Source organism: Lycorma delicatula, chromosome 13, assembly GCF_047948215.1.
Source record: "Lycorma delicatula isolate Av1 chromosome 13, ASM4794821v1, whole genome shotgun sequence".
NCBI classification, from domain to species: domain Eukaryota; kingdom Metazoa; phylum Arthropoda; class Insecta; order Hemiptera; family Fulgoridae; genus Lycorma; species Lycorma delicatula.
In genome coordinates, this window is record NC_134467.1 from 40,366,305 (window position 1) to 40,389,538 (window position 23,234).

General features: G+C 32.4%; 1 protein-coding gene across 1 annotated transcript in view; it reads left to right on the plus strand.

Moving 5' to 3' along the window:
- Window positions 1-208: 208 nt before the first annotated feature.
- Window positions 209-23,234, plus strand: part of LOC142334063 (fibroblast growth factor receptor 1-like) — a 99,312-nt gene continuing 76,286 nt past the window's right edge. The window contains exons 1-3 of the mRNA XM_075381731.1: window positions 209-353; window positions 2,224-2,388; window positions 14,069-14,115. Of these exons, the coding sequence (XP_075237846.1) occupies window positions 209-353; window positions 2,224-2,388; window positions 14,069-14,115 (357 nt within the window). The remainder of the gene's footprint in view (window positions 354-2,223; window positions 2,389-14,068; window positions 14,116-23,234) is intronic.

The window sequence follows — 23,234 nt, forward strand, 5'->3', positions numbered from 1 at the left end:
GGTGTTGCGGTAAATAAATGAAGAAAGAAGCATTTGGAAAAATATTGTTAAAAGAAGAGAGAGACTTATAGGACACATATTAAGGCATCCTGGAATAGTCGCTTTAATATTGGAGGGACAGGTAGAAGGAAAAAATTGTGCAGGCAGGTAACGTTTGGAATATGTAAAACAAATTTTTAGTTATGGAGAATGTAGGGGGTATACGGAAATGAAAAGACTGGAACTAGATAGGAAATCTATGGAGTCGGTCTCTAGACATCTTAAGGAATTAGATGTGGGTCAACAGGATATGCCGAAGATTGGCACTGAGGGTGGCTCAGACGTACCGTACTATCTCACTAGAAGCAGTACTGGTTATAGCTGGGATGCCACCGGTGGATCTCCTCGCAGAGGAGAGATTTGAAAGGTACCAGGGTACGGATAGGTCTATGGCTAGGGTCGCTCTAATGGACCGTTGACAGGAGAGATAGAGTAGTCCTGTTACGGGCTCTTAGACTTTCAGGCTGATACCTTGTATTGAGAAATGGATCTCTAGGAAGTATGGTGAGATTTTTGGTCGGTCCAGTGGCTGTCTGGCCACGTATCGTTCAACGCATACTTATATAAAAGAGGGAGAAGGGCGTCCCCGGGGTGCCTGTATTGTGGTCTTGAAGACGATGCAGAGCATACCTTCCTACGGTGCCCAAGATGGGTTCCGAATAGTCCGTTTGGGGGAGAGATCTCTTCGGAGGAAATTATGAGTATTATGCTTAGCTCCAATAACGGTTGGAGTCTTTGTTCTCGCTGGTTCCAGGAAATACTGCCAAGAAAATGGAAGAAGAGGAACCAAGGTAGGGTGGTGTTTAGTCCGAGAGGAGTGTAAACCCTCTGGGTTGGGTAACGGCAGTCCTACAGGATCGTCGCTGCTGGGTGCCCTCGGGGGACTCTTGAAGCCGCTGCTTGAGGACGACATAAGTAGAACCCGAGGCACTCGTGGGGATGATTATGCGATCCCATCTCCATGCTGTTTGAGGGGAGGGGTTTTTAGTGGGTTTCTGCTTCGGTAAGAAACCCCACACATCCAGTAGTACGGGCTGCTGGGCGTATAGTTGCAGATTTTCCCTCCTCCGACGTAAAACAAAAAAAGGAAATCTTGGAGAACTCTATCAAACCAATCAAATGACTGAAAACAAAAAAAAGATTACATTTATAAAATAAATAAATATAAATGTTAATTGATACTATGAAAAAGAAACGAATTTCTTTCTGCGCACACTTGTTAAGATTACCGCAGGATAGGATTACTAAGAGAATTATCGATTGATTTTGGTCTTTAAAAAATCCGCCATTATGGATCAAAGAAATTAAAGAAGACATGCAAGAATTAAATTTGACTTAGGAAGATTTACTTAATTAATCCGAAAAATTAAAATTATACAAAAAGGGTTTATTCAGAAGAGGATCGTAAAGCAAGATCATTAAGAATGACTAAATATTGGAAGAAAGTAAAAGCTAAGAACTTAAAGGTCAAAAGATCGGAAAAAAGACTTGAATTATTCTGACTAAAGTGATCCTTTGCGGCCTTAAAAGTAAAAATTAAAAAGTAAATATAAATGGTTATATCGGGCTATCTGGTAATTTCTCTAACCTGGTTATTGTTAATACCGATTTCCTACTATTTTAAGTTATTTCCAGGTGAAAAACTTGCAAAACGTTTGATGGAAATGAAAAGTACCTTGTATTGTTGCTGGAAGAGATAGTTTTCAACATATTTTTATTGTAATATTCATTTCTATAAAATAATGAAATATAAGACAAAGTATTATTTAAATAACTTTCATCAAACACTTCTATAAATGTAATGCACAGCAATCTTCCGAACACTCTGTAGTTTTTAATATATATTTTTTTTAAGTCAAAAATATGTTTATTAATTCTCTTTAAAATGATATGTCATAACTCTGCCCGTTTTATTTAAAAGTATTTTTTTTTCCATGTAAGGCGATCTCATACAAAAAATTTATCTTTTCCAGGTAAGAAGATTTTTCTTTATTTAATTTTTTCATATTTAACGGTTGAAAAGTTATAGAAATTGATTTTAATTTGTGAATTTTCAGGTTTTTATGAAAAACAATGAAACAATTAATAGTAATAAACATTATCAAAAATTAAATAAAATGGAATCTAAAAATATAATAAATAAAACATTTTTACGAAATATAACAACTGAAATAAATTTATTAGAAATAACAACTGAAGAAATTGATTGGCTTAGAACTATACCAACAGATGAACCTGAAATATTTTTCGATTCACAAGAACCGGTTTCAGAAATTAAAAGAAGAGTTGATAAAAATGCAAAAGAATTATTAGGATTTGTTAGTTACGAAGATGATAAAGAAAAAAACAGTAAAGATGAATGATTAATAAATAATTTTGTAAAAGTAAAAAAAAAAAAAATATAAATAAAAATATTTAAAAAATATTGCTTGAAATATATTTTTAATTTATTATAGAATTTTATTTTTTTTGTTATGAAAGAGAGGGCATCAATAGCTATGTTCACTAACCCGATGGAAATTGGTAGCGTATCAAAAGTTACCATACCTGACCCGGAATTCGAACCCGGGACCTTCATACGAATTGCCGAGATGTTACCTACTCAGCCATGAAGGTCGGCGATTATAATTTTTTATTTAATATTTGAATAAAAATTTATTTCAACCAATGATTTCAAAGCATACGTAATTAACTAATTAAACAAAATGAATCCTTTATTCTGATTGGTTCAGAATAATACTATATATATATATATATATATGTGTGTGTGTGTGTGGGTAGCTCAAACTCAGGAATGGGTATTTTGTGTGTGTGTGTGTGTGTGTGTGTGTGTGTGTGTAGTAGTAGTAGTAGTAGTAGTAGTAGATCAAACTCAGGAATGTGTAGATATGACGGCAGCCAGAATGGCTACTCCACAAATAAAAATAGGAACTACTCCAAGCATTTCCTTGGATGGATGAAGGAAAATTATAATAAAAACCTTGAGCAGAGCAGCATCACAAAATACAAAATTATATATATAAAAATGAATGTTTAATTATTTGTCCCGTATGCGTTATTATACCATTCATCCGATTTTGATGAACTTTGCTGAGTTGTGCGCACGTCCGCCAAAGTTTTTGAATTAGTTTATATTAGCTAGGTGGCACTGCTGTCGAGATATTCAAAAGATTTTATTTAAGGTTCGATTTGGCTCATATTCAGAATGTGTTACTTACATGGAAAGAAATACTTCTGCAAAAAATGGACCCGCTAGGTGGCACTGAGGTTGAGATATTTAGAAAAATGAAACTTATCGATCGACTTGGCTCATATTTAGAATATATATTAGTTACGTGAAAATGAAAAGTTTTGCAAAAATTATACCCGGTTTTTACGGTTTCGAGATATTTACGACGCAAACAAATACACAAACAGACGTTCTTCTTCTATATATATATATATATATATGAAATGAATGTTAAAAATCAGATGGGTGGATAAAGTGACAAATGAAGAGGTATTGCGGCAAATAGATGAAGAAAGAATCATTTGGAAAAATATAGTTAAAAAAAGAGACAGACTTATAGGCCACATACTAAGGCATCCTGGAATAGCAGCTTTAATATTGGAAGGACAGGGAGAAGGGAAAAATTGTGTAGGCAGGCCACGTTTGGAATATGTAAAACAAATTGTTTAGGATGTAGGATGTAGAGGGTATACTGAAATGAAACGACTAGCACTAGATAGAGAATCTTGGAGAGCTGCATCAAACCAGTCAAACGACTGAAGACAAAATATATATATATATATATATATATATATATATTGTCGCCGAATGGCTTCGACGGCACGTAATTCATGTGGTGGCCCTGAAAAGGGCCGTTTTTTGAGTTAGCTCTGAGAAGAGCTGTTGGGTCCGGAAGCTGATCTCCGGAGGGCTTTCCCTCAGTAGCAGTTGGGTCCCCACTACAGCGTAGCAGTAATGGCCCCCAGAGCCCCGCAGTGTTGGGTCGGCGTCGATCGTCCTTCGCTGGCGTGGCGAAGGCGTATCTCCCCGAGCGATTCCACGCTGGGCCGGCTCCTTGCTGCTGAAACCGACGGTCAGGGCGATTGAAGCCCGACGAGCTGGAACGGGAAGGTAGCGTCCGCGTCCAGCGGTCCAACCAGGCTTCCTGCGCTGGGGGAGGGGGATATCAGCCAAGAGGTCCCACGTTGAGCCAACCGGGGAACTTCTGTCGTCTTCCATCTTCTTCTTCTTCTTGGTATTCTCCAGGTGATGGTCGACGATGAATTTCAAATTCACTCTTATGCACGCTTTTTTATTGGAGCCTGAGAATAGTGGGGCTGCAGCGCCGCTAAACTGGGAGAACTGCGCGGTGGAATTGATGTTGTATCAGCGCGTCCGTATACTGTGCGCCCGTTCGCATCTGAGTTGCTATACCGTTTCGGCCGCCGATATTAAATTGGGCATATATGTGGTAATAATATATTTATAAAAGGCAATGTTCGTATTTGTGTCTGCTATTGACTAAAAAACTACTGGACCGATTTACGCGCAAGTTTTAGTAAAATGGTCCGCGTTGTCCGGAAAAGGTTTAAAGTTATTGAAATCCTCGATCTGATCAGTAGAAAAAAAGACAGGGGTATTTTGAACAGACTACTATGGCGCTGAAGTTGTAAAAAACGTTGTAAACGAGTAGACCGGTTTCGAACACGTGCCCAATTCACAATATTTTCACAATTTCACAAATTACAGCTCCAAACCAAAACGGTAAGTCGTATAAGAAAATTGTATAAATAAAAGTTGTCTGTTTTTTTAAGATTAACAACTTTTTCAAATGCAATACAGACGACAAACAATTTTTTCCGGTGAAAAAACCGAAAAAACACGTTTTTTACAACTTCAGCACCACCTAGTATTTCAATTTCAAATTATACGGCGTAACTTCAAAAACATTAATTGTAGAAAAGAATGTCCTATACATTTTTTGTTTGAAAAACTTTTCTTTAAAATGCATAGATTCAGAGAAAAACGCATTTAAAAAACTTTTTGAGTTTTTAAAAAATCTATTGGAGGGGGATGTTAAAAATCTGGAGTTAAGCTTCCCTCATCACCCCATACATATTGGATAAACATCAATCGGTAGGTAAGAATTTTCAAATAAAAATACAAATTGACTGTACTAAAATAATCCAAAAGATCTTAATCAAAATTATTTTAACACTCTCAGAATGAGATAAGAAAAGTCAATTGTTTTTTTTTTGTTTTTATTTTACTTTCCCAGAGAATATAGCTTCATACAGCTAAAGAGGAACGTTTGGTGACTATGTAAGAAATGGTGAATCGGGTGTTTTTGCAAATTGTTATGTTCTATGGTCCAATTAATTCATCTAGATCAAAAAGATAGAAGTATACACTTTTTTTTTGTCTTCAGTCATTTGACTGGTTTGATGCAGCTCTCCAAGATTCCCTATCTAGTGCTAGTCGTTTCATTTCAGTATACCCTCTACATCCTACATCCCTAACAATTTGTTTTACATATTCTAAACGTGGCCTGCCTTCACAATTTTTCCCTTCTACATATCCCTCCAATATTAAAGCGACTATTCCAGGATGCCTTACTATGTGGCCTAAGTATACACTATGTGTATCATACTGCTTTTTTCCTTATATTTCAGGATTGACTGATGAAAATTGGCTCATGAAATTTGGCTCAAATTTTTTTAATGTACGATCGTATTAATTTTTTTTTTTTTTTTAATTCGATTTTGAAACCAAAACACCGATTTCGATTTTTTCTAAGGAATTTTAGAGAAAATTTTATTTAGAAAAAATTGTTACAATACTTTTATGAATAAAAAAAAAATTTTCCACAAAACCCCACCTCTTAAAATTGGAATTTATATTTTTTTGTTATTTTACTTTTACTCCCCTTCGCTTTAAATATTTTTGAATAATTTTTTTTTTAAAGTTTATACATATAATCAAAAATTGTATACAATTGATTTTAAAAAAATATTATTGATCCAAATGCAGAAAGGTTATTTAAAAATGTATTTTTTCATATTTTAGCCATTATTAAAAGGAATGTATGTTAGATACATAGAGCATTTTATTTAAGTAAAAATGTTAAGGTTGACCTATATATGAAATTTAAAAAAAAATATTTATTGGATTTATTCCATACCTCTCTCTTTTCCCTTTCTTTTTTCCTGTTTAGCCTCCGGTAACTACCGTTTAGATAATTCTTCAGAGGATGAATGAGGATGATATGTATGAGTGTAAATGAAGTGTAGTCTTGTAGATTCTCAGTTCGACCATTCCTGAGATGTGTGGTTAATTATTAAAACCCAACCACCAAAGAACACCGGTATCCACGATCTAGTATTCATGTCCGTGTAAAAATAACTGGCTTTACTAGGACTTGAACGCTGTAACTCTCGACTTTCCAAATTAGTTGATTTGAGAAGACGCGTTAACCACTAGACCAACCCGATGGGTTTATTCCATACCTCTAAAAAACTGATGTGTACACCACATAACTTCCTTGAACACCTATTAAATTACATATACACATTCTTTTAAAATGAAAAGTAAAGAGTCCGATATATAAACCTTACAATTTTTGAGGGATAATAATTAAACTGTGTTTCGTACTATTAAAACCATGAATATATCAAATTAAGATCAATTTTTGCAATTTATAGTGAATTACTTACATAGATTTTTTTTTTATTTGAATATTATGTCGTCCAAACGTTTTCCATTACTCCTGACACATTCACTTAACCTCATTCTAAAATTTGACATCGCTCGCTCAATCATCACTTGTAGAACCACTTCAGTTTCTCGTTGAATGGCCTCCTTGAGTTCTGCAATTGACTGCTGTCGACTACTGAAGACTTTATGTTTGAGATACCCCCACAGAAAAAAATCACAAACAGCCAGATCAGGTGAACGGGTTGGCCAAGGAATGTCGCCAAATCGGGAAATCAAACGTCCAGGAAAGGTTTCTCGCAGAACATCCATTGCGATTCTCGCCGTGTGGGCGGTGGCACCATCCTGTTGAAACCAAATTTCATGTCCTTGAAAGTCATTCAATTTTAGTAGCAAAAATTCATTCAGCATATTTATGTATCGATGAGATGTTACTGTTACACTGCGATTTAACTTCTCAAAAAAGTACCGGCCAATTATGCCGAACTTTGAAACCGCACACCGCACTGTAACATATCGACTGTGAAGTGGTTTTTAAAGAATTTTCCGTGGATTATGATGCGAAGCCCAATAACGATAATTTTGTTTATTCACATATCCTGACAGATGAAAATGCGCTTTGTCACTTAAAAGAATAATGGCATCTCGGTGGACATTTTCGGGGATGATCTCGCAAGCTGCTTTGCGAGACGCCCAATAATTTGCATTAAGTTGCTGCACTAACATCATTTTATACGGATGGAATTTCAGGTTGGCGTGAAGAATTGGTCGTACACTTCGATCAGAAATGGCTAGCGCAGCAGTATATCTCGCAGATGAACGTCGTGGAGACCGCGTAATTACAGCGTTAATGTTTTCAGGCATTCTCACAACCCGGTTTCATTTTTAAAGAAGACGTTGTGTTCCTAAAATTCTTCACCCGCAACAATATCGTATTCCTACTAGAAACAGACGCGTGTCGATTTAAATTGAAATGTCTGCGAAATAAACGCTGTGTTACAATAACCGAGTCATTATTTTTAAAATAGGCTTCAATCACAAACGCTCGTCGTTCACCCGAGCACGAAATACTGGCTACTGAAATAGTATGAATAGATCTGTCGATGTACAACACTCCCGCCTTCTCATTAGCAGTGGTGCCAACATAACAATTACTACAAAATCGTCAGATTTATATGCCGGACCTTGTACATATAATTTTATTTCATTAACAGCATAACTTCTGAATTTAAAAAATTTTTCATTTTTTTATTCTTATTATTGAATAATTATTTATCGAAATTTTTTTTACAATCAGAGGTTAATAATTATTAATAAATCAATATATTTAAATTAAATTAAAAGGAGATGAAGTATGATTCGAATCAATTTGCTTTCCTTTGTAAGATCAATATATTTCATTAATTAAAATTTTATTTGGCTACAACTCTGGAACCAATGAAAATAAGTACCACGTATGTATATCGTTGAAAAGCTCTTAATGAGGTCTTATTTACTGCCCTCATAAAAAACACTCAAAATCCATTTTTTTTTTTTTTTGGATTGTGGGCTTCTTTGACACTTTTTTCAGGCGATTGCAATCAAAAGGGGGAGTTGTATAACTAGATATTACAACAGTCCTAAATCCAAAATTTCAACATCCTACGGCTTTGAGTTATGCGAGATACATTCGTACGTACAGACGTCACGCTGAAACTAGTCAGAAATGGATTTAGGGTGATCAAAATTTGGGTTAAATCTGAAAACCGAAATTTTTCGCGATCACAAATACTTTCTTTATTTCGTAGAAAGAAGTAAAAAAAAAAAAAAAACAGTTTTTGTTTTTTTTTTTAGCTTAATTCTTATAATTGCTCGTATTAGTAGCGAAATTTTTTTTGCTTTATCTTTACCAATTTAAGTACTATTAAAATTAAAATAGCTCTGGCACTTATATTCTGAACCCAAAATGCGAAACAGTTTTTTTTTAATACTGTCAAAGTTATACTTTATTTTTTAATTCTCTTTAAATAAATTTTTTATCACATCTTTATAAATAAAATTTTTACCACAGATTAAGGAGGTCTCTAAAATCAAAACTTTTTTATCAAAAAACCTTTTAGTAATTTACTTTTCATTTATAATTTATAGATTTTTACAAAGGTTAATAATTTATTAATAAATCAATATATTTTAATTTTTAAAAAAGTTAAAAATAAAATATGCTAATCGGATTCGAACCGTTGTGTGCATGGTTACAGATCCGACACGTTCTCACTTACATCACATAATATGCGTGCGCGCGCGTATGTGTAAATACTGTTACTTGTATTTCATAAATATCTCCGACGACTTTCCTTAAAATTATAACTTAAAGTTTGACTCAAATATTTCTACTTATATAACATTGATGCCTATATATTTGAATCAAAGAAGGAGTTACAGTATTGGCTGTTATTTAACTTCCAGTATTGTTTTGGTCTGAACACCGTAGAAAACTGAAATTTGGTACAGTGGTAGTGGTAGTATTATATGAATTGTTTGCTACTGAAGTTTTCAATCGATCGGTCTTAGTAACTGGGAATAAAATTAGAATAGTTATTAAAAGTTTTTATTTAACTCGATTTAGGAATAATCAAATCTTTCAATTGCCGTATCTTTTGATCTATTGTATGAAAATCAATTAAATTTGGTACAAGTATGTAACTTCTATAACAATACAGCACTACGGTATCGGAATTTTTTATATGACCCACCCCTACGCTCCCACGGGCTACCCCTACGCTAAATTCATGCATTTAGTTGAAAATTTTCATTTCTCATCAACTATCGTATGAAAAAGATTGAAATTTGGTACACTTATGTAACTTCGATGTGTAAAAATAAATATTTTTACTTTTTTTTTAGTCTAAAAAAAATACAAATACCAAAAAAAAAAAAATACAAAAATATATTTGATTACATATTAAAAATTATTTTTTAAAAACGTTTTTATTTAACTAATATTAATAAAAAAAGGAAACAAATTAGAAAAAACCCTGTAAAAAGTAAAAAATAAGAATTAAATCAAATTGAGAATTTTAAACAAAAAAATATAATATATTAACAAATATAAAAATGCAATGAAAAGTAAAAAGTAAATTATACAAAATATCTAATAAATAAATGTAATAACTATTAAATTTTAAAATTAAAAGTAATAAAAATATTTAGTTAAATAAAAGCGTGGCGCAGTTTTTATAACAATCTTTTCGAATAATTATTTATATAGACATTTGCTGTATTTTAAAATATATCTTTTGTTTAATGAGGTTGTTTAGTATATGTATATACTTTATTTATCTGTAATAAAATAACTCAAGTTTTAATTCTTTGATGGTTCAAATTTGCACCGAGATGACCTTTAAGGGTTAATAAGATTAAAAATAAAAATTAAATTTAGAAATCTTGTACAAAGTTATTACATTTTGACGGTAATCTGAAAAATTATTATAATTATAATTGTAATTATGAATTCATTAAATAAAAATTCATAATTAATTAAAATGAAACTTTTAGCGGAAAGAGTGCGTTCAATTTCGCTTAGATTACAAACAGAATTCGAAGATGAACTTCAACTATGTGAGAACACGTACAAAGAAAGCTAGTGGGTGTATTTTCTCAGATTGTTACTTGTAGCTAGTCAGTCTCAACTGGAGAGGTTCCAGCAGACCTTTCCACCTCCTCGCATCGTTATTGAAAATGAAAATAAAGATTAATTGTTGTAAAAATAAATGTTGTGTTGTTTTAAATAAATTATAAAAACTGCGCCACCTTTTATTTAACTAAATATTTTCTTTAATTTTAATTTTAAAATTTACTAATTTTTTTTTTTTGTCTTCAGTCATTTGACTGGTTTGATGCAGCTCTCCAATATTCCCTATCTAGTGCTAGTCGTTTCATTTCAGTATACCCTCTACATCCTACATCCCTAACAATTTGTTTTACATATTCCAAACGTGGCCTGCCTACACAATTTTTTCCTTCTACCTGTCCTTCCATATTAAAGCGACTATTCCAGGATGCCTTAGTATGTGGCCTATAAGTCTGTCTCCTCTTTTAACTATGTTTTTCCAAATGCTTCTTTCTTCATCTATTTCCCGCAATACCTTTTCATTTGTCACTTTATCCACCCATCTGATTTTTAACATTCTCCTATAGCAACACGTTTCAAAAGCTTCTAACCTTTTCTTCTCAGATACTCCGATTGTCCAAGTTTCACTTCCATGTAAAGCGACACTCCAAACATACACTTTCAAAAATCTTTTCCTGACATTTAAATTAATTTTTGATGTAAACAAATTATATTTCTTACTGAAGGCTCGTTTAGCTTGTGCTATTCGGCATTTTATATCGCTCCTGCTTCGTCCATCTTTAGTAATTCTACTTCCCAAATAACAAAATTCTTCTACCTCCATAATCTTTTCTCCTCCTATTTTCACATTCAGTGGTCCATCTTTGTTATTTCTACTACATTTCATAACTTTTGTTTTGTTCTTGTTTATTTTCATGCGATAGTTCTTGCGTAGGACTTCATCTACGTCGTTCATTGTTTCTTCTAAATCTTTTTTACTCTCGGCTAGAATTACTATATCATCAGCAAATCGTAGCATCTTTAACTTTTAACCTTGTACTGTTACTCCGAATCTAAATTGTTCTTTAACATCATTAACTGCTAGATCCATGTAAAGATTAAAAAGTAACGGAGATAGGGAACATCCTTGTCTTATTACGGCTTCTTTCTTATGTTCTTCAATTGTTACTGTTGCTGTTTGGTTACTGTACATGTTAGCAATTGTTCTTTTATCTCTGTATTTGAACCTTAATTTTTTTTAAATTCTGAACCTTTTATTACAGTTTACGTTATCGAATGCCTTTTCTAGGTCTATAAACGCCAAGTATGTTGGTTTGTTTTTCTTTAATCTTCCTTCTATTATTAATCTGAGGCCTAAAATTGCTTCCCTTGTCCCTATACTTTTCCTGAAACCAAATTGGTCTTTGGTTCAATAATTATTACATTTATTTATTAGATATTTATATAATTTACTTTTTACTTTTCAGTGCATTTTTATATTTGTTAATATATTATAATTTTTTTGTTTAAAATTCTCAATTTGATTTAATTCTTATTTTTTACTTTTTAGAGGGTTTTTCTAATTTTTTTCCTTTTTTTATTAATATTAGTTAAATAAAAACTTTTTTAAAAAATTTTTTATATGTAATCAAATATATTTTTGTAATTTTTTTTATTATATTTTTCAAAAACGGATTATGAAATATGCAGATGGTCAAATTATTCCTGTGTACGAGATAATTATTAAAGCTTTTGGACTCAAGAGATACGTGATTAAAATGGTATCCGGTTTCATATTTTATAAGTCTTCTTTCAATATTATTATTAAGTAGGTTTTTATTTAAGCTCGAATTTAATTAAAAAGTTCCATCATAAGCGAAATTATATAACATCAGATCGGCTTTTATGTGAGATAAACAATGTTGCATTTGTTGATTGTACTCTCTAACCTTTTGTGAAATATTTCTAAAACACCTACATATAATCTGTAGAAATTATTTTTCTTAAATCTCTTTCAGTTTTATAAATGATTTGTTGTTTTATTTTAACTAATAATAATAATAATAATAATAATAATAATAATAATAATAATAGTAATAATGTATTTTCTATTTGAATATTCTATGACGTATTTAAAGGTTTAATACAGAAAGTTATAAATGAAAGTTTTGCCGGACTTTAATACATTTAAATTATTTGTAAAAATAACCTGAATAAATTTGTTTAAATTCAATTATCCATGATCATGATGTTTGAAAAGAAAAAATAATTTACGTAAAACTAAATCAAATCAAATCCGAATAGCAAAAGGTAACGAAACGAGCCTTCAGTAAGAAATATAATTTGTTTACATCAAAAATGAATTTAAATGTCAGGAAAAGATTTTTGAAAGTGTATGTTTGGAGTGTCGCTTTATACGGAAGTGAAACTTGGACGATCGGAGTATCTGAGAAGAAAAGATTAGAAGCTTTTGAAATGTGGTGCTATAGGAGAATGTTAAAAATCAGATGGGTGGATAAAGTGACAAATAAAGAGGTATTGCGGCAAATAGATGAAGAAAGAAGCGTTTGGAGAAATATAGTTAAAAGAAGAGACAGACTTATAGGCCACATACTAAGGCATCCTAGAATAGTCGCTTTAATATTGGAAGGACAGGTAGAAGGAAAAAAATTTGTAGGCAGGCCACGTTTGGAATATGTAAAACAAATTGTTAGGGATGTAGAATGTAGAGGGTATATTGAAATGAAACGACTAGCACTAGATAGGGAATCTTGGAGAGCTGCATCAAACCAGTCAAATGACTGAAGACAAAAAAAAAACAAATCAAATCTGTTTATAGAATAACTTTTTATAGAAAACTAGACAGTTTTTTTTTTTAAATAAACTTTCTTTTTACATAAAACATTTTCAGGTCAATTAAAAATATTGATTAATAAAAAACATTTTGTATATAATTTTAGTGGTCTTTATTGTACCAGATTTGTTCAGACCCGTTAGAATTAAAGAACACTCCTTTGGCAACGTTTGGAATATGTAAAACAAATTATTAGAGAAGTGGGATGCACGGATATACCGAAATGAAATGACTGGGACTTGATAGGGAATCTTGGAGAGCTACATCAAACTAGTCAAATTATTGAAGACAAAAAAAAAAGTGTTGACAATAAATAACTTGCAAACTTGTTTTTTAAATATTAAATTTTATTAAAAAAAATTATCATAATTCCTTATAAAGAAAATAACTTTTAAAGGTTAAAAGCAAACACTATGAAAATAGAATATTTTTTTTTTTTAATGCTACTTTGTTTACTTCTCATTAACGATATAAAATTCAGTAAAATCTTTATAACATCTTTTCTTTTAAGATAAGTATTTTTAAATATTAAATGCAGATGTAGGAAAAGCACTTAAGGAAAATAGTAAACCTTTTATTCTTTTAAGTAATAGTATATTTTATCCTAACAAATGTTCGAATTGAATATAAAGTATATATTTAATGATGATATAATATATATATATATAATCTGCATTTCATAAAACAATTAACTTTATTGATTCAGGAAACGTATATTGAATTGCTTTAGAATAATATTACAAATAAAATAAGAATAAGATAGTATTTTATTACATTGTAAAGGTAACTATGAATTTACCCTTTAAAATAGCTTTTATACCCACGAGCGCACGCGTGGGTGTAAAATATAAAGCTTTAATTAATATCAATATATTTTCTGTTACAGTAGACCATATACAAGATGAAAATAGTATACAATTATCAAGAAGCGAGGTAAGTTTATATTTAAATAAGTATAATTACATAGTCTGCTTGTTATAATTAAAACTAAACTAATAAACAAAAATTTAGGTCATTCCTGTCACGTGCCATTTTTATTAATGCACGGCTTCTTTCTTTTTTTTTTTTGTTTAGCCTCCGGAAGTTATCGTTTCGGTATTACTTCAGAAGATGACATACGAGGTGTAACCCAAAAATTCGAGGAATTTTATCATAAAAATAAAATAGCTTACCATAAGTTATAATTTTCACTGTCTCCTTCAAAGTAATCCCCTTGGGCATTGATGCAGTGATCCCAGCGTTTTTCCCATGATTCCGTGCATCCCTGGAAGTTTGCAGATGTAAGTGTTCGAAGCACGTTCTGCGTTTCTTTCTGAATCTCGTCAATTGTGTTAAAACGATGGCCTTTCAATTAAAATTTTATTTTCGGAAACAGAAAAAAATCGCACGGGGTAAGGTCAGGCGAATAGTATGGGTGGGGAATCACTACCGTCTTTTTGGAAGCCAGGAAATTCCGAACGGCTAGCGATGTGTGCACGGGCGCGTTGTCATGATGCAGAACCCAGCTGTTGTTACCCCACAGATCTGAACGTTTGCGTCTAATGCTTTCACGTAACCGCTTCAAAACTTTACAATAGAACATCCCATTGACAGTTTGACCAAGAGGAACAAAATTCATTACGGATAATGCCTTTGATATCGAAAAAAACAATCATCATGGACTTCACGTTGCTGCGAACATGGCGTGCTTTTTATGGCCGCGGTGAACTTGGCGACGATTGCTGCTTTGTTTCAGGGACCCGTACACCCATGTACTCACAATGTGGACTCAGCAGCAGGAGCTGTCCCAGCGTGGAATCACTCGGGGAGAACCGCCTCGACAACGCGCTACCCGACACTGCGGGGCTCTAGAGGCCACCATTGCCACACTGTAGTGGGGACCCAACTGTCGCTGAGGGAAAGCCCGGTCGGACTTCAATCGACGAGCCGCAACTCCACGACGAAGACCAGCTTCCAGACACAACTGCTCTTCACAGAGCTAACACAAAAAACGGCCCTTTTCAGGGCCACCACAAGGTTGTGAAATACGAACCGTCGAAGCTATTCGACGACAACGGCATTTCTGTGGGTTCTACCATTACGTTAGCAATTACAACGAGCTGTCGAAGCCAATCGATAACAAAAAGACCCTTTTCAGAGCCACCATAAGGTTTTTAAGTGCCACGTCACCTTGAAGCCATTCGGTGACACCTAAAACCGATTGATAAATTTGTTTTTAAACACATTGTATTCGTTTAAAGAGGTATTCTGTTAAACAAAGATGGTACACCAATATATAATACGAAAGGTAAACTCGATAGATGGGTGGAATATATTGAAGAGTTATACGGAGGAAATGAATTAGAAAATGGTGTTACAGAGGAAGAAGAGGAAGTTGAGGAGGATGAAATGGGAGAAACAATACTGAGATCTGAATTTAAGAGAGCATTAAAAAATATTTAAATGGCAGAAAGGCTCCTGGAATAGACGGAATACCTGTAGAATTACTGCGCAGTGCATGTGAGGAAGCGATTGATAGATTATACATACTGGTGTGTAATATTTATGAAAAAGGGGAATTTCCGTCAGACTTCAAAAAAAGTGTTATAGTCATGATACCAAAGAAAGCAGGGGCAGATAAATGTGAAGAATACAGAACAATTAGTTTAACTAGTCATGCATCAAAAATCTTAACTAGAATTCTATACAGAAGAATTGAGAGGAGAGTGGGGGAAGTGTTAGGAGAAGACCAATTTGGTTTCAGGAAAAATATAGGGACAAGGGAAGCAATTTTAGGCCTCAGATTAATAGTATAAGGAAGATTAAAGAAAAACAAACCGACATACTTGGCGTTTATAGACCTAGAAAAGGCATTCGATAACGTAGACTGGAATAAAATGTTCAGCATTTAAAAAAAAATTAGGGTTCAAATACAGAGATAGAAGAACAATTGCTAACAAGAACAAAATAAAAGTAATGAAATGTAGTAGAAATAACAAAGATGGACTACTGAATGTGAAAATAGGATGAGAAAAGATTATGGAGGTAGAAGAATTTTGTTATTTGGGAAGTAGAATTACTAAAGATGGACGAAGCAGGAACCATATAAAATGCCGAATAGCACAAGCTAAACGAGCCTTCAGTAAGAAATATAATTTGTTTACATCAAAAATTAATTTAAATTTCAGGAAAAGATTTTTGAAAGTATGTGTTTGGAGTGTCGCTTTATATGGAAGTGAAACTTGGACGATCGGAGTATCTGAGAAGAAAAGATTACAAGGTTTTGAAATGTGGTGATATAGGAGAATGTTAAAAATCATATGGGTCGATAAAGTGACAAATGAAGAGGTATTGCGGCAAATAGATGAAGAAAGAAGCATTTGGAAAAATATAGTTAAAATAAGAGACAGACTTATAGGCCACATACTAAGGCATCCTGGAATAGTCGCTTTAATATTGGAAGGACAGGTAGAAGGAAAAAATTGTGTAGGCAGGCCACGTTTGGAATACGTAAAACAAATTGTTAGGGATGTAGGATGTAGAGGGTATACTGAAATGAAACGACTAGCACTAGATAGGGAATATTGGAGAGCTGCATCAAACCAGTCAAATGACTGAAGACAAAAAAAAAGTATTCGTTTACGCGAATCTAAATTATTTACTTAATTTATTATAACGCGATGTTTTTTTTTAACATTTAATTTTTAAAAATTCCGAATTATTTGATTTCATCTTAAAATTTGGTTAGTTTAATTACGTCTAAAGTAAATTTTGTCAAATTTGACAATAAATAAATAATTTTTGCACATATATATCAATATTTCGATAAAACATAAATAATGTCAATTATTGCAAATATCACTACTATTAGGATGAATACGTTTTTACATTTCGTATCAACATTTGTTCATATTATCTGAATAATTTTACAGTAGTAATTTTTTTTTTAAATCAAGAATATTTCACAGTTAAAAGAACAAATTTCTTTTTTAGTTTTATATATTTCTCTTTCATGATTCTCGGTCCAATATTTATTTACACATATGACATGTTTATCATGTAAATAAAAATTTATGTGCTGTTATATGGAATAATTTTGGTACGATTTATAATTCGAGTTTTTACTTCTATTCAATTTTTTTTTTACCTTCACGAAAAATGTTTTGTTTTTTTTTTAGATTGCTTGTTTTGAAACATCTAACAAGAGATAAAATTAAAAATACACGACTTACAAAAAAAAACCTTGACAAACGTTGAGCACGCTCTTTAAAATTAAAGAGCCACACTAATTAAATTGCCACTAGCTCGCTCTTTAAAATTAAAGAGCGTGCTAGTAGCAATTTTACATAAAGTATAATTTTATTTTCAAAGGTTTTAAATTTATTTAAACATACATTGGATTTATACACACACACACACACACACACACACACACACACACACACACACACACACACACACACACACACACACACACACACACACACACGCACACACACACACACACACACACATACATACATACACACACACACACACACACACACACACACACACACACACACACACACACACACAGGCGCACACACAACACACACAGAGAGAGAGAGACAGAGAGAGAGAGAGAGAGAGAGACAGAGAGAGAGAGAGAGAGAGAGAGAGAGAGAGAGTGAGTGAGTGGGTGAGAAAGTGAGAAAGTGAGAGTGAGAGAGAGAGAGAATGTTTGTAAAATGGTAGGCTGCCTATATTTTGTCGGATTCACTTGTAAAACTAAACAAAAAATATCCTTAGGAAAAATGGCAATTTTTTTCTTCGTTCTTCCACAGTCCATCATTTTGTTATTTTTATATAAAAATTTATATCTCGAGTTCAGATTGACTAATCACATTAATATTTGATAAGCGGTGTTGGTAATAAAATTTTAAAATCAGAAAACAAATCAGGATTTAAATACCTTTGCAAATTACAAAATGACGGCCATGTTTATTTTTCAATTTGTTATATCTCCGTAAATATTAGTTTTACAAAAATTTTATGTTATTTATTAAAATATTAAACCTTTTATTTTGAAAAAAGTGACATTTTATTTTTTTAAATCGGTTAATAAATAATCGATTTATGGTAGAAAATTGATGTTGTAATTTTGTGTCATAATTATTAGGTCAATTATTGTGAAAAAATGATTAATTAATATGATACTAATTAACAATACTAGAATTAACAATAAATAAAAACAATTAATATTTAATCGAATTGAACGTAAAGTGGAGGACATGAAAACAAGACACAAAATTACATCATCAATTTTATGCCGTAACTCGGCTATTTGTTAACCGATTTTAAAAAGTAAAATATATTTTTTCAAAATGAAAGGGTTAATTATTTTGTCAAATAACATACATTTTGATAAAACTAATATTAATGGATATATAACAGATTGAAATATAAACATGGCCGCCATTTTGTAATTTGCAAAGGTATTTAATTTCTGATTTTTTGCTAATGTTTAAACTTTATCACTAAAAGGTTTACCAAATATTAATGTGATTTCTCTACCCGAACATGAGATATACATTTTTATATAAAAATAACAAAATGATGGACTGTGGAAGAACGAAGAAAAAAATTGCCATTTTTCCTAAGGATATTTTTTGTTTAGTTTTACAAGTGAATCCGACAAAATATAGGCAGCCCACCATTTTAGATAAATTCTATATAAATCTTTGAACTGACGTTAGATTTGACGTCTGAGGCATGTAAAACGCAAAGATATGTCTAAATTTTCCGGAAGTAGAACCATGGTACCGATTACAATAGGTAACTTTCTTATGAAATCTACCTAAAGAGAAATATTTGAAGAATTTCTTTATTGATTGTTAAATAAATTGAGTAAATAAAAATTATACTGTAACAAAAGCACTTATTTAAATTAATAAAACTGTGTTTAGTATTTTTCTTTTATCATCATTTCTAGAAATTCGTCTGAATAATTAATTCCCGTTTTTTGTGCGCTAAATATTTGATTTTGCAAGTTGTTATTATTATCTTGTTAAAGTTAACGAATATTTATCTTTCCGTATTTAAAAATAACAATCCAAATTACTTGATAAAATGCTAAGAACACTTAAGATTAAGAGATCTGTACATTATTAAATCTTCCTTCAGTAGGTGCGTAGTACAACACCATAAAACACTCTCTTGTAAAATTAAAATTGTTTTTTTTATTTTTTAAATCATAATCTATATATATAAAAATGTTAAGTTCGTTTGTGTACGCTTCAAAAACTCAAAATGTTCTGCACCGATTGAGCTTAAATTTTAGCACGATATATAACCCGCATCAAAGATTGTTTTCATATATATTTAATTTGTAAATTTTTAATAGAGGAAGAAGAAAAAGTTGAGGAGGATGAAATGGGAAAAACAATACTGAGATCTGAATTTAAGAGAGCATTAAAAGATTTAAATGGCAGAAAGGCTCCTGGAATAGACGGAATACCTGTAGAATTACTGCGCAGTGCAGGGGAGGAGGCGATTGATAGATTATACAAACTGGTGTGTAATATTTATGAAAAAGGGGAATTTCCGTCAGACTTCAAAAAACGTGTTATAGTCATGATACCAAAGAAAGCAGGGGCAGATAAATGTGAAGAATACAGAACAATTAGTTTAACTAGTCGTGCATCAAAAATCTTAACTAGAATTCTATACAGAAGAATTGAGAGGAGAGTAGAGGAAGTATTAGGAGAAGACCAATTTGGTTTCAGGGAAAGTATAGGGACAAGGGAAGCAATTTTAGGTCTCAGATTAATAGTAGAAGGAAGATTAAAGAAAAACAAACCAACCTACTTGGCGTTTATAGACCTAGAAAAGGCATTCGATAACGTAGACTGGAATAAAATGTTCAGCATTTTAAAAAATTAGGGTTCAAATACAGAGATAAAAGAACAATTGCTAACATGTACAGGAACCAAACAGCAACAGTAATAATTGAAGATCATAAGAAAGAAGCCGTAATAAGAAAGGGAGTCCGACAAGGATGTTCCCTATCTCCGTTACTTTTTAATCTTTACATGGAACTAGCAGTTAATGATGTTAAAGAACAATTTAGATTCGGAGTAACAGTACAAGGTGAAAAGATAAAGATGTTACGATTTGCTGATGATATAGTAATTCTAGCCGAGAGTAAAAGGGATTTAGAAGAAACAATGAACGGCATAGATGAAGTCCTACGCAAGAACTATCGCATGAAAATAAACAAGAAGAAAACAAAAGTAATGAAATGTAGAAGAAATAACAAAGATGGACCGCTGAATGTGAAAATAGGAGGAGAAAAGATTATGGAGGTAGAAGAATTTTGTTATTTGGGAAGTAGAATTACTAAAGATGGACGAAGCAGGAGCGATATAAAATGCCGAATAGCACAAGCTAAACGAGCCTTCAGTAAGAAATATAATTTGTTTACATCAAAAATTAATTAAAATGTCAGGAAAAGATTTTTGAGAGTGTATGTTTGGAGTGTCGCTTTATATGGAAGTGAAACTTGGACGATCGGAGTATCTGCGAAGAAAAAATTAGAAGCTTTTGAAATGTGGTGCTATAAGAAAATGTTAAAAATCAGATGGCAGGATAAAGTGACAAATGAAGAGTTATTGCGGTAAATAGATGAAGAAAAAAGCATTTGGAAACATATAGTTAAAAGAAGAGACAGACTTATGGGCCACATACTAAGGCATCCTGGAATAGTCGCTTTAATATTGGAGGGACTGGTAGAAGGAAAAAATTGTGTAGGCAGGCCACGTTTGGAATATGTAAAAAAAATTGTTAGGGATGTAGGATGTAGAGGGTATACTAAAATGAAACGACTAGCACTAGATAGGGAATCTTGGAGAGCTGCGTCAAACCAGTCAAATGACTGAAGGCAAAAAAAAAACATTTTTAATTTGAAAATGTAAACAAAGGAAAATCAATCAGATCAATGCAAGATGGCCGCTGTTAAACACAACAACCAAATTTCTTTGAATTATATTTAACAGATAAAACATCTGTATTTCATTTTTTTAAAAAAACACCAAAACAAAAAGAAAAGCCACCAAGATGGATGACTTACAATAAATAAATTAAAACACCCAACTTTCTTATAGCTCAGATAGACTTAAGATTATGCAAACAATAAAAGTCGAAATAACCAAATACACAGAAAATAATATCCCTACATAATGACCAAAAAATCCTGTGTTAGGTTAAATATTCACTTTTGTCTGAATTTACAACGAAGCATTGATAAATACTGAAGACAAGTGCTTAGCTAATGCAAATAAAGTTCTTAGTCAATTTTGAATGCCAGCACCCACCCAAGCTGCGATCGCTTCATTTGATGTGGATTTACGCCGTGAACAGAGTTACAACATTGGTGATCTTCAGTCATATGTCCGATCAAACATTCTCAAATTAACGTGTGAACAGAAAGGCATTTATGATCGCATAATGCAAATGATAAATGACGGAGTTGGGGGGACCTTCTTCTTGGATGCGCCAGGAGGAACTGGGATAACATTTCTCATTAGATTGATTCTAGCAACGATTCGATCAAAAAATGACATAGCCTTAGCTCTTGCTTCGTCTGGAATAGCTGCGACATTGCTACCACGTGGAAGGAATGCGCATTCAGCTCTTAAGTTACCATTAAACATGCAAATCATCGAGACTACCACGTTTATTTCCAAAGCATTCTTCGTCTGGAATAGCTGCGACATTGCTACCACGTGGACGGAATGCGCATTCAGCTCTGAAGTTGCCATTAAACATGCAAATCATCGAGACTTCCACGTTTAATATTTCCAAAGCATCCTGTATGGGAAAAGTATTACAAAAATGTAAACTCATTGTTTGGGATGAATGCACGATGGCACATAAAAAATCGGTTAAACCTCTTGATCGATCGTTACGAGATTTGCATGGAAACGTTCAACCGTTCGGGAATGCTTTGATATTGTTCGCAGGAGATTTTAGGCAAACATTACCTGTCATTTCTAGATCGACACCAGCAGATGAAATAAATACTTGCCTGAAATATTCAACACTGTGAAGGGACTACACGCCTGCTTTGAGACATGTTTTAAATGGTCTTTGAATTGAATATTCTCATCGAGAAATACCCTGAGGTAATTTTGAACATGAACATATTTGATTCGCTGGCCTGAAGAGTGTTGAAGCAATTAAAAAATCCCATTATATCTTCATGAGAAGTCGTTTTGGGTAAGCTGTACAGAAATGAACTCCGTTCATCAGATATCGGAAGCAGAGATAATCTGTAATAGGTTTTAAAATTAATAATGAATTTTCTGTCTGTAATATTTTTATATCACTGTTACGTGCAATGTTAAATATCAGGCGTTTTAAACTTAGACATGAGTTATTGCAATTATTAATTACTTCACCATCATTCTATTTTGGAAAAATTAGCATTTATATTCCTTTTTCTTTCTTTTTCCTGTTTAGCCACCAGTAATTACTTTTCAGATAATACTTCAGAGGATGATATGTATGAGTGTAAATGAAGTTTAGTCTTGTACAGTCTCAGTTCAACCATTTCTAAGATGTGTGGTTAATTGAAACCGAACCACCAAAGAACACCGGTATCCACGATCTAGTATTCAAATCCGTGTAAAAATAACTGACTTTATTAGGACGCTGGAACACTCGATTTCCAAATCAGCTGATTTAGGAAGACGCGTTCAAAACTAGACCAACCCGATGGGTTAGTATTTATATTCCTACATTGAAGTAGATGTTTTTGGATTTTTGTTCCGAGATCGTGTATGTTGCAATGTGCCAGTTTACCATAAAATTCTGCTCGTAAAATGTTCAATATTGTGACTTTAATTAACAAAAATATTGGTAATATTAATTTTTATTAAATACTTGGAATTAATTTAATTTTTATAAACATTTGGAACTCCCGATTTCCAAATCAGCTGATTTGGGAAGACGAGTTCACCACTAAATCAACCAGATGGGTTAACAGAAGGAAACTATTTAGAAAAACATGAACTGTAAAAATTATATAAGTT